The sequence below is a fragment of the Chrysochloris asiatica genome, unplaced genomic scaffold (assembly GCF_000296735.1).
Source record: "Chrysochloris asiatica unplaced genomic scaffold, ChrAsi1.0 scaffold00353, whole genome shotgun sequence".
NCBI lineage: Eukaryota > Metazoa > Chordata > Mammalia > Afrosoricida > Chrysochloridae > Chrysochloris > Chrysochloris asiatica.
Genome location: NW_006408871.1, coordinates 1,639,508 through 1,655,907, shown reverse-complemented (window position 1 = coordinate 1,655,907; position 16,400 = coordinate 1,639,508). Strand labels below are relative to the sequence as shown.

General features: G+C 38.2%; 1 protein-coding gene across 1 annotated transcript in view; it reads right to left on the bottom strand.

The window, feature by feature from the left end:
- INTU (inturned planar cell polarity protein) overlaps positions 1 to 3,190 on the bottom strand; it is a 156,178-nt gene extending 152,988 nt beyond the window's left edge. The window contains exon 1 of the mRNA XM_006876097.1: positions 2,953 to 3,190. Coding sequence (XP_006876159.1) covers positions 2,953 to 3,092 — 140 coding nt within the window. The 5' untranslated portion in view covers positions 3,093 to 3,190. The remainder of the gene's footprint in view (positions 1 to 2,952) is intronic.
- Positions 3,191 to 16,400: the final 13,210 nt, after the last annotated feature.

Here is a 16,400-nt window from a genome sequence, read left to right as displayed (position 1 = left end):
TATATGTATATGTATATGTATATGTATATATATTGCTGTGAAGTGTCATCGATTGATTCCGACCCATAGCAGCCCTGTATAGGGTTTCTGAGGAGCAGCTGGTGAGCTTGAACAGCCGATCTTGCAGTTCAAATGGCTTTGCAGTCTGGTGCATTAGCCCACAGTGCCACACCAAGACTCTCTCTATATATATGAGCTCTGGTAACATAACGGTTACAAGTTGGGAAGGTCAGCAGTTCGATACTACCAGCTGTTCTGTGGGGAAAAAGGTGAAGTTTTCTGCTCCTGTAGAGATTTACAGCCTTGGAAACCCTATGCAGGGTCGCTATGAATCGGAACTGAATCCATAGGACATAACCACCACCATATATATATATATATGTCCTGGCGTGGTGTTACAGGATAATGAGCTGGACCACAGGGTCAGTTTGGGTCAATTTGAACCACAAGGTTGGCGGTTCAAACGCATCAGATGTTCCTCGCAAACCCTATTAGGATCGCTATGGGTCAGAATTGACCTGATGGCACTAACAACAACTTTATATATATATATATGGATTCTGAGGAACGGCTGGTGAGTTTGAACTGCTGACTTTGCAGTTCAAACCAACCTTGCAATTTGGGGAGTCTGCTGTAAAAGACAAAAGAGCTCTTAAAAATGTTTAAAAACAAAGACATCACTTCAAAGACTAAGGTGATGGTGAAGAACATCGACTGCACCATTTACTGCCAGAAGAATGAACAAATTGATCTTAGAAGAAGTACAGCCAGAAAGCTCCTTGAAGACACAGAAGGGGAGACTTTGTCTCATGTACTTTGGACATGTTATCAGGAGGGACCAGTACCTGGAGAAAGACATTATGTTTGGTAAAACTGAGAGTCAGCAAAAAAGAGGAAGACCCACCACAAAATGGATTGATACAGTGGCTGCAACCATGGGCTCAAACATAGCAATGATCGTGAGGATGGTGCAGGACTGAGCAGTGTCTCATTCTGCTGTACACAACAAGTTTGCTATAAGTTGCAACTGACCCGATGGAATCTAACAACAATGATATTGTTTCTCCCAAATAATTAAAAAAAAAAAGACAAAAACGTTTTACCCATCTATGTTGCTGTTAAGTGCTGTCCATTGAGTTGTTTCTGACTCATAGTGACCCTGCATAAGGTTTTCGAGGAGCAACTGGTAGGTTTGAACTACCAAGCTTGTGATTAGCAACCTAGTGCTTATTCTGCAGTACCACACAGTTATTTGCGTAGTGTTAGAAGTGGACTACTAACTGCTCCTGTAAAAAGATTTACAGCCTTGGATACGAGGGTCGCTATAAGTCAGAACTGACTTGGCACAAAACCACCACTACCAAAGGTGAAAATAACCATCAGGTTAATTATTCTTCTTGTTGTGGTTGTTGTTAAGTGCCATTGAGTGGATTCTGACCCATAGTGACCCTGTATAGGGTTTCCAAGGAGCAGCTGGTGAGCTTGAACCACCAACCTTGCAGTTCAAACGACTTTGCAGTCTGATGCATTAGCCCACAGCACCACACCAGGACTACGTACACTTTAAATACTTATAACTGCTATTTCTAAATACACATACAAAATGGATGACAGTCCATTAAGGAGCTAGCTGATGTTTTGGTGTCTGTTTTCCATTATTAATTTCAAGCTACTATTATATTAATTAAATGTCCCCCAAAGTTCTTAATTCACAGCAATTAGGGATAGATTTTAGTTTCTTTAAAATTGACGTCAAATTGTATTCTGTGACTCAAAACAACTTTTTCACAGTCTTACTAAGAATAAAAAAGGACAAAATAACACATTCTGTATTTCAAAAATTATGTCATGTTATAGTGCTGCGAGTTAATGCACTGGACTGCAAGATCGGTTTGAGCCGCAAGGTCAGTGGTTCAAGCTCACCAAGCTCTCCTTGGAAACCCTATACAGGGTTGTTATGAGTTGGAATCGACTCGACGGCATTAACAACTTAACAACATCAAATACAAACCAAAAATTCCTTGGGATGTATAGGAAAATATGGCAGAAATACTCAAAAGAAAAGAGAAGTTGTCTTCCATAGTAAGACTATAGGAGACTTTCTTTCCTATATAGGAGGGGGTTTAAAAAACTATTTTTCCATTAATTCACTTCTGTTGGGGTGGGGGGAACACACAAAAACAAAACTTGGTAATTTATGGAATTACCTTATAAAAGATGCAGTCTCTCTATTACGTTGTTATGTGCTGTGGAGTCGGTTCCGACTCATAGCGACCCTGTACAGGGTTGTTGAGGCTGCAAATCTTTACGGGAGCAGAAAGCCTCATCTTTCTCCCATGGAACACATGGTAGTTTCGAACTGCTGACCTTGCGGTTCACAGCCTGATTCATAACCACCACGCTACCAGAGCTCCTTCTCTCTATTATAAATACACTTAACTGTCCAATTATTCTGATAAATAGCAACTTTACATGACAGCGTAGAACTGCTCCATAAAGTTTCCAAAGTTGTAAATCTTTAGAGAAAAACAGCCTTACCTTTCCCCTAGGGAGTGGATTTGAACCATCGACCTTGTGGTTAGCCGCCCAATGCATAACCCACAGCATCACCAGGGCTTCTCTAGATACCGAGGTTAAGTTCACAAAGATCATGACACCAGAAAAGCAAGAGACACTGCGATATGTACAGTTTTATGAAAGTTCTAACAGCTAATATCCTCAAATACTACACATCCTCCTCATCTGAGAATCATAAAAGGCCAACCATAGCACACACACACAAAAAAAGCAGTTATAACATCATTCATTTGAAACGTGGCTCAAATAAACACAAATTATATAGCCTCAAACATCCAATCCTAAACATTTCAATACCCTCTGCTGGACTCCAAGTCACATGCACATTTTCCGTTGGAAGGAATGGACCTAATTGTCCCTTTTCGAGAGCCTTACTCAGAATCGCTACTCGCTGAGGAGCAGGAACACGAGTCGCTGACCCAGTCTTCAGAGTTACACTCCTCATCTTCTCGTGAAGGGTCTCCAGGAAGTTCATCTGAGCTCCGACGCAAATTAAACATAGCCGGAACCGCCATGGTCAGTGTTGTGGCAGCTATAAGAGTAACTCAAACTCGCAGCTACAGTTTACCGGGTCGCCATGTTGTAGCCGCTTGGGAAGGGGCAGAGGACACGTGGCCAATAATCCTTAGCTGCAATTGGTGGTTGCTGGGTTGCCAAGGAGACGGGAAAGCGTCTCAGAACTGGGAGGACGGGAAGGCGCCACAGAGCTGGAATTTCGTTGAGGGTGTTTTTGTCGGAGGAGTGCTAGTAGCTGCGGTCTACTTTCCCTGGCTCTGTGGGTTAATGCGCCGAACTGCAACACCGTTTGAATTGCAAGGTCGGCGGTTCAAGCTCACCAGCTGCTCCTCGGAAACCCTATACAGGGTCGCTATGGGTCGGAACCCACTCGCCGACACTTAACCATAACAAACGCATTCCTGATGTGGCGCTGTGGAATAAAGCATTGGACCGTAAGGTCGGCTTGAACCGCAAAGTCGGCGGTTCAATCTCTCCAGCCGCTTTTTGGAAACCCTGTACAGGGTCATTATGAGTCAGAACCTACTCCAAGACACTTAACAACAAACACACTCCAAGGAACTCTAGTAGCCTAGTAGATAAGCACTGAGCTGCTAATCAAAGTTAGAAGTTAAAAAACCCTTCAGACGCTCCACTGGAGAAAAACGTGGTAGTTTGTTTCTCTAAAGATTACATAAACCCTATGCGTCAGTTAGGAGTACTGGTGTGGCGCTGTGGGTTAATGCGCCAGACTGTAGAGCCCTTTGAACCGCAACGTTGGCGGTTCAAGCTCATCAGCTGCTCCTTGGAAACCCTATACAGGGTCTCTATGGGTCGCGACTGACTTCACAACAACAAAATGTGTCAGTTTATATGTTATAGGGCCAGTGTGAGTTGAAATCCACTTGCATGCACACTGCAACAAGCAAAGTTATTTATTAAAATAAGCAGAGACTCGCTGGGTTTCCCTCTCCACCCGCACCCCCTCAGTGTTGACATCTTCTAGTTTGCACTTTGTCTTGAGTTCCTAATACAGGAGAGGCACTCATAAGGAAATACATTAGAATCACTTGGGGATATTGTTAAACTGCAGGTTCTGATTCAATATACCTAAAGTGGAAATTCAGATTATTAGTGGGGTCGGGGTCGGGGTCGGGGTCGGGGTGGGGTGGAACCAGACTGAACCCTTTGGAAGCCTTGGTTTCCTTTGAAGCAAAGGAAACTACCCTTCTCAGAGCCACTATATCCTTGCAGGAATGAACTCTCTTCAGCAATGCCCTGTAGGTGATAATGTAAACACACTCCATCTTCATATGGTTTGTGATGTGGTAAAAAACATTCCAAGTCTGTTTAAGTACATATAAATAGTTGTTCTGGTACATACACACAATGGAATATTATGCTACCTTGAAGAATATAAATAGTTGTATTAATGGCAAAGGGTGTTTTGAAAAATATAGAAAAAGAATCAAGAAGTCTTTGAAAAAGTGTTACATGGAATCTAGAATTACCGAAGTTGATAAAGGCAAAAGCCAAAATTAAAGGGGGGTACATTTGGGATATTTCTGATTGGACAACACAAAGTTGCAGGTGGCAGAATCTTGGTTGACCACTTTTACAGAAGTTGACTTCCTTTGTACCGATGACTATAGGTCACAGGATTAGAGCTGACTTCAGGTGGGGCCTAGTAGGGTAAGTACTGGACTACTAACTACAAGTTGGTGGTTCAAACCTACCAGCCTCTCCTTGGAAACTTTATACAGGGTCACCATGAGTTAAAACTGACTTGATGGCACTTAACAATAACAATATCAACATAAGTGCCCTGGAATAAATTTAAAATATAGATGTAAACTATCACATAATTCACAATAAAACATTAAAAAAAATAAAAGGACATTGAGAGGAATTTTTTGAGAATTGACTAACCATCAAAGTCACATGTTTCCTGGCATGTTAGATCATCTGGACACCTGTAGCTCTGTTTCTGAAGTCAGCAAAGCTGGACCAGTTTTCTGAGAAATGATCAAGGGAGCAATGATGGAGCTGGGTTTGTATTATACTGATGGACTCTGTTAAAATGTGAAAGTAAACAGTTTTCTGAAAGAATAAAAGGCCCACAATTGAAAATGCTAAATATTCTGATGCTCAAGGGGAGAAGAAGTGTTTTGATACAGAAAAAGCTATAAGCATGTCTTTATTTAACATTAGTTAATTCTAAGTTATAAGTACGTTTCTGAAGCTTATCCACAACTTGCTGTCTTTAGCCCCTATGTGAGCAAGGTAAGCCAAATCATATTTTTCTGCAGAACTGCTTGTTTCTAGGTCAAAGGTACTCTGGAAATTTCTACAGGGGTGCCAGACTGCACTATATGACAGAGGCTGACTTACAAGACATAAAAGGGAGTTATTTAGGATAAGAAGAGATTTGGTTTAGATCTTTGCTAAAAGTTTCAGTGGTGTCAACAGCATTAGTTTTTAATTGTTCTTCCTCCTTTCACAATTACAAATATTTCTACACTTCTCCCAACCATGTTTACCTGTTATTGTAGTTGTAAGTGCCTTTGAGTCAGTTCTGACTCATAGTGACCCTATATAGAGTTTCCAAGGAGCAGCCGGTGGGTTATAACTGCTGACCTTGTACTTAGCAGTTCAGTGCTTTAGAGTGCTTCAAATAGGTGGCAATATTGTAAAACTACAGATTCATGTTCTATTCAAAGTTGGAAATGTAAACGAGTAAATCTCATTACTTATCAATACCTAAATCAAGTGTTTTTTTGTAAGTATAAGATAATAGCTATTATTGTGTCAGCCCTTGTTCTGGTCACTTTCTTTATTTATATACTATGCTACAGAATCCATATACTTTGAGGGTGATAATACTATTGTCCTTATATTGAAGTAAGTAAATTGAGACTTAGAGAGGTTATTCTTTTGCTAAAGGTCACACACTCTAGCAGGCAATAAAACCAACCAAGTTTGAATCTAAGTTATTAATCACTATATTAATTTTCCTCCTTGTAATTCAACTACTAAGTAATTTAGTCTAAGAAGGGTTACAAATAAAAGTGAAAAACTGAAAGCAATCTAAATGTATAACATTAGGACAAAAACTAAATATATTAAAATATGATGGATATTATGCTAACAAATGATTTCAAAGAATAATGCATGGGGAGAATGTCATATTATTGCAAGTAAAAAAGATATAATGTTGTTTTATGATCTCACTGCATGAGTGCTGGGAATTCATTTTAAACAAGATGGTAGAAGGTGGAGACTGAAAGACAGGCATTATAGTACATAGTGTTAAGTATTATGAAAAATACAAGGTTCTAACGGAATATCCAGAATTACAGAGGCTCTGTAGGATAAGCATTGGACTGTTAACTACAAGGTTGGTGGTTCAAGCCCAACAGCCACTTCATGGAAGAAAGATGGCACTTTCTGCGCCTATAAAGATTTACAGCCACAGAAACTTACACAGAGTCACTGTGAGTCTGAACCAAGTCAATGACAGTTAACAACAAATAAGAATGGAATATCCAGAGGAAACCAAACTAGGCCATGTGGGGCTATAGTAAAGTTCATAGAAGAAGTCTTAATTCATTTTGTTAGTATGGGATATAATTAGTATGGGAGATAAGTTATCGAGGGACCCACAGTGGTATATGCATGGAGAATACAAAAGAACCAGGGCAGTAGCTGTTAAAACAGTATTCACATTTTCAAGTTGCAATTCAGTTTCATTTGTCACATTATACTATGTAGATTTGAATTTTGGAGTTTTATTTGCATCAGTTTTGGGGGATTTCTTAATATCCAGATAACCAAACACAAAACGTAAGCCAAAATCTAATTCTAAAGAGTTAGATATTTAAATTTCTAAACGCACTTTTTATAGTTATATAAAAGCTATTGAATATTCTTTTGTAATTTATTTGTATTAATGTATAAAATTGCTTTTTAAAAATCTCATATAAGAGATATAACTCACAGTTTACACTATTTTATTTAACATTATAATAAAAAGATTTAAGTCAACCCTGTATGTCTACAGAGATTTTTTTTCCTCGAAAGAAAACCATATATTACTCAAGTTGAAGAACATACATCTAGTTCATTCATATGGAGGTCATGGGTAAAGAGATACAGAGGAATATGGCCGTGACACCTCTTTTCTTGGATGTAGAAGGAAAAACCAAAGGTACAGGCATGGACGCTGCAGGTTGAAGCAGGAAGCTGACGCAGTGCCCATGTGATGGTATGTATTTCACTGGTAAGTAGAAGGCAACTAAAAGAGGGAAGAATTAATGAGGTCAGAAGGAGAGAGTGGAGTAAGGAAGGAAAGGGAACAAATATTCCCATCAACATTGAGGTCCAATAAAAATGGATTACTTTTTGAATCAGAGAAACAATATATATAAAAAACACTATAATAGTCATTTTATATTTTGTGTTAAAATATATGCATATATAATCTAAAGCTACATAGGATTCCATTCTAAAATAAAAGGTGCTTTTTGTACCTTTTTAGTAAGCTAGCATTTCTTCATTTGAAAATGACCTTATCAGAAGTTTTAAAAAATCTTAAAATTGAACAACAACAGTACTTTTCTTCCTATAAAGTATATTCCATTTGTTTTTTCCTATTAATATATAATAATTTCATATCTTGCTCATAAACCTTCAGCTGTTGTTGTTAAGTGCCATCAAGTTGAATCCGACTCATAGTGACCTTGTATAGGGTTTCTAAGGAACAGCTGGTGGGTTTGAACAGACTCTGAGAAGCACCTGTTGAGTTTGAATCAACCTTGCGGTCCAGTGCTTATCCTACAGCACCACACCAAGACTCCATAAACCTTCAGTTGTTGTTGTTGTTGTTGTTAAGTGCCTTCGAGTCAGTTCCGACCCATAGCGACCCTGTTTAGAGTTTCCAAGGAGTGGCTGGTGAGTTTGAACTGCTGACCTTGTGGTTCATGCTGACTTTGCAATCCAGCGTATTAACCCACAGTACCACACCAGGACACCACACCTTCAGTTGTTTTGTTGTTAATTGTCATTGAGTCAGTTCTGACCCATAGCAACTCTGTATAGGGATTCTGAGGAGCAGCTGGTAAGCTTGAACCACTGACCTTGCGGTTCAAAACAACCTTCAGTAGTACTCCATTAAACAGAATAAAATCTAAACCTTGTGACTTTTTAAAAAAATTTCAGTTCTACAAAAAATTGAACACCAGTAAAAAGTTGTTGCAGCTGTTAACTGCTGTTGAGTCTGTCCCATCTCATAGTAATCCTATGTAAGGTTTCCAAGGAGCAGCTGGTGAGTTTGAACCGCCAATCTTCTGGATAGCAGGACTAGCAGTTCAGTGCTTATGCTACAGTGCCACACCAGGACTCCAATAAAGAGTTAGATACCTATTTTCTATTATATCTTAATCAAGCTAATCAAGTGTGTCCAGCTTGTCTGGTCAAAAGAATCAACTTGAATGCTGGTTAAACATACGGATTTTGAGACCTTACCCACACCAGGTTTGTGCTGGATTATTAACCTAAAGGTTGTTGGTTCAAATCCACCAAGTGGTACTGCTGAAGAGAGGCCTGGCAATTTGTTTCCAGAAAGATTGTTGTTGTTGTTTAGTGCCATCAAGTCCGTTCCAACTCATAGCCACCCTGTATAGGGTTTCCAAGTTGCTGCTGGTGGATTTGAACTGGCGACCTTGCAATTCAAACCGACCCTGTGGTCCAGTGCTTATCCTACAGCATCACAGCAGGACTCCTTTCATAAAGATTACAGCTAAGAAAACATTGAACAGTTCTACTCTGTAACATGAGTCAGAATCGACTCAGTGGCAAAGGGTATTTTTGCTGTACACCAAGATCAGAATCTCCAGGGGGAAGGGAATGGAAATCTCTATTTGAAACAAGTGCTTCAACTTATTCTTAAAATTAAGACAAACTTGGGAAACACTACCCTCAGTTTTATGCTTCATACTAACAGTCTCATTGGTCATTTCCTTAATGAACTAGAACCTACTCCCACCTAATATTTTTGAACCTAGCAGACAGACCTATCTTTGCTACCTATCTTTGCTACAATTGTTTTTATAACCATAAGTAAATCAATGCCTCCAAGTTTCGGTTTCCGATCTGTAAATTGAGATATTAGGACCTACTCCCTGAGACTGTGTACAATCCAATGATTTAAGGCTTGTAAAGTACATAGCACAGAAAGTATCAATATAATGAGCCCTGGTAGTACTGTAAGATAAGCACTGGACTGCTAATGGTAAAGTCAGCTGTTCAAACCCACCAGAAGCTCCACAGGAGAAAGATGAAGCTTTCTGTTTCCATTACAGATTAATAGCTTTCGAAACCCTACACAGGGTTGCTGTGAGTTGGAATTGATTCAATGGTAGTGTTTTTTTTTGTTGTTGTTTATGGTTTTTTTTGTTGTTGTTGTTGTTTTTTGGTTTATGCTATGTATTATTTAAGTAGCCCTGGTAGAGAAGTGGATTACAAGCTGGAATGCTAACCACAAGTTCAGTAGTTTGAATCTACCAGTTCAAAGAACAGAAGATGAGGCTTTCTGCTCCCATAAAGATTTGTAGCCTCAGAAACCTTATACAGGGTTGCAATGAGTTGGAACTGATTTGGTGGCACACCAACACCATGTATTATTTACAAACACAATTCTCTCACTGTGGAATGTCCCTTGTTCAAAATATGCTTGCTCAAATATTATATTTTCCTTCAAGACCAAATTAAAATAGCACCTTTTCCAAGAAGTCTTCTCAGACATCTCTCCCACTTCAGTAGGATTTCCTTTCCACCTTCTCCTCATAATACCTCCAGTAAATTTCTGCTATTGTATCAGACTGTCTTGTATCTGAATTATTTAGGAGGGTGTCTCTGTTTGTCACCTAATGACAAGTTCCTGGAAGACATCAATGAGTCTTCCCTTCCCCCAAACAGGGTTGAACTGTAACAAGAAATGCCATATGAAAGTCTAATCTTTTAAGAAATGAGCTCACACACTAGATACATATACCCCTGAACTATGTCAGTTTCCTTGGCTAATGTGTTTCCATGTGTTCATTCAGTGACAAAAGGGGAAAAACAAAACAAAACAAAAACAACAAAACAACTTGCCATCTTGCTTGATCTTTTATAAAAGAAGAAATAGCAGTTATTTTTAGTTTTCTTGTTCAATTTCAGGTATGTTATTAGTGAATCTGATTTCTAAATTTAGGTATCAAATCTGTATATTATTGTTGCTGTTGTTAAGTGCCACTGAGTTGGTTCCAACTCTTTTTTTTTTTTAATTATAATTTAAATAAAAGCATCCTAAGCAATACAGTATATACTTGGTTAGAAATTAGTTTTACACGTTTAAATGATAATTTGTTTACATATATAAACTTATTATTAAAACAAAAATAGTTAAGAAGAAACATTATTTCATTTTAAGGAGTTACTACAAATCATAAATGTGCTCAAGGGTTCTTTTTATTATTTACTAAAATAAAAGCATGCTTTGATGCAGTGAAAATAAATACTCAACATCTATTCAGTAACCCAATCAAAGAAAAATATTTTACAGAGACATGGTTCACAAAAAGACTAGGGAATTATTAAAGAGAATAAAGGTATTTGGGGATTTCTTAACATCCAAATAACCAAACACAAAACGTAAGCCATAAGCTAAATAATAATCATAACAAAGCTTACGGTCCTATGAACTAGGCACTATATACAAACATTTTACATACATCAATTCATAGAATCAAATTTTATCTGCACTGACCAATGAGGTTTACTCAGACATTAAAAACTATCAAACTGTAGCTGTTCTTGCAACTGGAGATACAGCAAATGTGATATCCTAGACCTGGCAGTTGTTAAAACATTTTCCAGGACTACACTAGATGCTTATGATAGATCTGCCTAGTATGGTCTGATTTTAAAGTGCATTTAATTATTAGAGAAGAATAATATCCACAAAAGCCTCAGCCTCTGTAATATCACTGTATATCACAGTTTTACATACTCATGAATATTAAATTAATATAAAACAAAAATCTCATATAAAAACTTCAAGAGGTATATAGTTTGTTATAGGTTTCTTCAAAGAAGGTTAACATGTTCTTTGTCTGGGTTGATTTATGAAGAGTCTCCACGTCCTTTAGAAGAGCATTCTTGTTTGGAATTAGAGTCAAAATTTCTTCCTGAAGTATAGGTGCTTTGAGACTCTCCTGAGGAAGTTCTGGAAGACACAGTACCCCACAATGATCTATTTGAAGTATCTCTTTTGCCTTCTCCTCGTCTTCTTCCAGTTCAGTTGTCAGAATTTGAATTTTGTGCTGTAGGCTCTGAATATTCCTAGTCACCGACTCTGTAGTCCCTACCATTTTACCTACTTCTTCCTGCAATAATGCCAGACCATCTTCATTAGCTTTGTGCCATACTTTTTCCATTTTCAGTAGACTTGACACATTAGTTATATTTTTCAAATTTCTGGGAGGGACTTTCTACTTTAACTCTGTTGTTGTTGTTATTAGGTGCCACCGAGTCAGTACCGACACACAGCGACCCTATGCACAACAGAATGAAACACTGTCCGGTCCTGTACCATCTTCACGATTGCTATGTGTGAGCACATTGTTGAGGCTACTGTGTCAGTCCATTTTGTTGAGGGTCTTCCTATTTTCTGCTTGCCCTCCACTTTACCAAATATGATATTCTTCTCTAGGGACTGGTCCTTCCTGACAATATTTCTGAAGTATGAAAGACGAAATCTGGCCATCCTGGCTTCTAAGGAGCACTCTGGCTGTACTTCTTCCAATACAGATCTATTTGTTCTTTTGGCAATCCATGGTACTTTCAAATTTGTCCTGCAACACCATAACTCAAATGCATCAATTCTTCTACTATCTTCCTTATTTACTGTCCAACTTCACATGCATATGAGGTTATTGAAAGTATCAGGGCTTGAGTCAGGTGCACCTTAGTCCTCAAACTGACATTTTTGCTTTTCAACACTTTAAAGAGGTCTTGTGCAGCACATTTGCCCAATGCAATATGTCATTTGATTTCTTGGCTGCTGCTTCCATGAGTGTTGATGGTTGATCCAAGCAAAATGAAGTCATTGACAACTTCAGTATTTTCTCCATTTATGTGGATGTTATTTATTGGTTCAGTGGTGAGGATTTTTGTTTTCTTTACAATGGATATGGGTGCAACCCATACCAAAGGCTGTGATCTTTGATCTTCATCAATAAGTATTTTAAGTCCTCTTCACTTTCAACAAGCAAGGCTGTATTATCTGCACATTGCAAGCTGTTAATGAGCCTTCCTCCAGCTTCTCTTATTATTTGTTCAGCATACAGATTGAATAAGTATGGTAAAAAAAAAAAAAAATACAACTCTGGCACACAACTTTCCTAATTTTAAACTATTCGGTGTTCCCTTGTTCCGTTTGAACAATTGCCTTTTGGTCTATGTACAGGTTCTTCATGAGAACAATTAAGTGTTCAGAAATACTCATACTTTGTAATGTTGTCCATAGCTTGTCATAATCCACACAATCAAAATTGTATAGTCAATAAGTACAAGTAAACATCTTTCTGGTAGTCTCTACTTTCAGCCCAGATCCATCTGACATCAGCAATGATATTCCTCATTTCACATCTTCTTCTCAAACCAGCTTGAACTTCTGGAAGGTCTCTAGGTCAATTGATGATTGTAGCTATTTCTGTTTTACCTTGAGCAAATCTTTACTTGCATGGGATATCAATGATATTATCTGATGATTTCCACATTCCATTGGGTCACCTCTCTTTGGAATGGGCACAAATACAGACCTCTTCCAGTCAGTTGACCAGGTAGTTGTCTTCCAAATTTCTTGGCATGGATGAGTGAGTGCCTCGAGTGACTCTTCACTTTGTGGAAAGATTCCAATTTGGATTTCATCAATTCCTGGTGCTTTGTTCTTTGCCAGTTCCTTCAATGCACCTTGGACTTCTTCCTTCAGGATCATTGGCTCTTCATCATATACTGCCTCTTGAAATGGATGACATCGACCACTTCTTTTTAGTACAGTGACTGTGTGTTTCTTCCATCTTCTATTGATGCTTTCTGCATAATTCAGTATTTTGCCCATAGAATCCTTCAATATTTCAAGTTGAGGTTTGAATTTTTTCTTCAGTTTCCTCAGTTTGAGAAATGCTGAAAGTGTTCTTCCCTTTTGGTGTTCTAACTCCAGCTCTTTGCACATTTTGTTATATTTAACCTTGTCTTCTCAAGCTGATCTTTGAAATGTTCTGTTCAGCTCTTGTATCTCCTCACTTCTTTCATTTGCTTTAAATCTCTATGCTAGAAAGCATATTTCAGTCTCTTCTAACACCCAGTTTGGTCTTTTCCTTCTCTCTTGTCTTCTCAAATGACCTTTTGCTTTCTTGATGTAAGATAATACAGTTTGTATTGCCTTAATGTGTTGGAGATAATTAATTAAGAAAAGAATATGAATTAATTTTCAAGACTTTTATAGGAATACTATTTTAGCCCATTTCATAATTAAGTAGACTTAAAAGATTTAGACTGGGAAATAATATTCTCATTTTCCATTTTCTGCTGTACAAAATAACCCCGATGTGGCACTCTAGGATAAGCACTTGACCAATAGCTACAAAGTTGATGGTTCAAACCCTCCAGCTGCTCTTGGAAACCCTATACAGGTTGCTGTAGTTGGAACAGATTTGACAGCACTTTTAAAAAAAACAACACAAAAAAACACAACTATACAAAGTGGAAGTGAGCCAGCTATCTTCTGAAATCCAAATATGTTTTGCTTAATACATAAACAAATAAGGTCCTCAGCCCCATAAATTATCACCACAAATAGGCAAACAATACAATTCTGACATAAAATATACCAGATAAGAACATAATTATTTAGCATCTTTAGCAGCTTCAAGAGCTCTTTCCCTACTGGTAATAGAGCCTAGCAATGAGAAATAAATGAAAACAGGGCCACACAAGGTCATGTTCATTTAAAAGTTTTAAACTGAACAACAAAAATTATTATAATGGAATTATGTTAGGACAAAAATAAAAATTTACTAACTATCTGGTAGTACAACCACTATCATTTTTTTAAAATGGTGAATAAATAGCATAGTTGTATTATTTTTAGGCACCATTGAGTTGGTTCTGAAGATCCTATGCACAACAGAATGAAACACTGCCCGGTCCCACACCATCTTCAAAATTGCTATGTTTGAGTCCATTGTTGAGGCTACTGTGTCAGCCCGTTTGATTGAGGGTCTTTCCATTTTATGCTTGCCCTCCACTTTACCAAGTATGATTCCCTTTCACCAGGGACTGGTCCTTTATGACAACATGTTCAAAGTAGGAGAGATGAAGTCTCAACATCCTCGCTTCTAAGGAGGATTTTGGCTGCACTTCCTCCAACACAGATTTGTTCATTATTCTGGTAGTTCATGGTACTTCAATATTCTTTGCCAACACCATAATTCAAATACATTGATTTTTCTCCAGTCTTCCTTATTTGTTGTGCAACTTTCACATGCATATGTTGTTGTTAAGTGCCGTCGAGTCGGTTCCGACCCATAGCGACCCTGTACAGGATTTCCGAGGGTGTAAATCTTTACGGGAGTAGAAAGCCTCATCTTTCTCCCGCGGAGCAGCTGATAGTTTCGAACCGCTGACCTTAAGGTTCGCAGTCCGATTCGTAACCACTACGCTAAAATACCATATGGGGCTTGCATCAGACAAGCCTTAGTCCTCAAACTGACATTGCCTAATGCAATACATCATTTAATACCTTGATTACTGCTTCCATAAGCATGTTTTTTGGTTCCAAGAAAATGAATCTTTGACAACTTCAATCATTTATCCATTTATGGTGTAATTGGTCCAAATTGTGAGGATTTTTATTTTTACATTGGGGTGCAATTCATACTGAATGCTACAGCCTTTGATCTTCATCAGCAAGTGCTTCCAGTCCTCTTGGATTCCAGCAATTAAGATTGTGTCATCTGTTAATGAGTCTTCCTTCTAGCCTGATGGTCATGTTCTTCTTCATATAATCCTGTTGTTGTTAAGTGCCGTCGAGTCAGTTCTGACCCATAGCGACCCTGTATAGGGTTTCCAAGGAGCAGCTGGTGAGCTTGAACCACCAGGCTTTGCAGTCTGGTGCATTAACCGACAGCACCACACCAGGACTCCATACAGATTGAATAAATATGGTTACAGGATACAGCCCTGGTGCATACCGTTCCTGATTTAAAACCACTCAGTTCCCCCTTGTTTTGTTCTAACTTCTACCTCTTGTACAGGTTATTTATTCACCATTTAAAAAAACATGATAGTGGTTGCATTACCACATAGTTAATAAATTATTATTTTCTTGCACAGGTTTCTCATAAGCACAAGTAAATGTTCTGGAGCATCTATTCTCTATACATAGTTCATTATGATCCACACAGCTGAATGTCTTTGCATAGCCAATAAAAAAACAACATGGTAGGTCTACAAAATAGCTCTAAAAACGGAACTTTATAATATGAAAAATTTCAAATTTAGATAGAGTCATAATGCGAGAATAAATATTTCAACACTCCTATGGTGGAGCCCTGGGGTGGCGCTGTGGGCTAATGCACTAGACTGCAAAGTCAGTTTGAACTGCAAGATCGGTGGTTCAAGCTCACCAATCACTTCTTGGAAACCCTATACAGGGTCGCTATGGGTGGAACCTACTCGACAGAACTTAACAACTACAACAGTGTTTGCAGGAGTCCTGGTATGCTGCTGTGGGATAAAGCACTGGAGCACAAGTTTGGTTTGATCCACAAGGTCAGAGTTTCAAACTCACCAGCTGCTCCTTGGGAACTCTATACAGGGTCGCTATGAATCGGAACTGACTTGATGGCACTTAACAAAAAATGTTTATAGAAATGCTATACAGGGTCAATATGAGTCGGAACTGATTTGATGACACTTAATGTTCATAAAATTACATTATGACTAAAATTCGATGTTTTCTTTATATAAGTTGAATTACCTGTAAAAATGTATTGTGCATACTTGTTTTAAGTTCATACATTGTATATTTGAATAGCATAGATTGCAGAAGCATAAAAGTAACTTAAATAGAAGGCACAAAACTTGAGTTTCAAACCCAATTAATTTACTCTTAGATATCTTCACTATATGTCTTCATTCACAAATGATAACAAATTTAGTGAACTGATGTATCACCAGAGTTGTCAACCAGAAGAAAGGTAGGCCGCATTAAAGGAGGCATA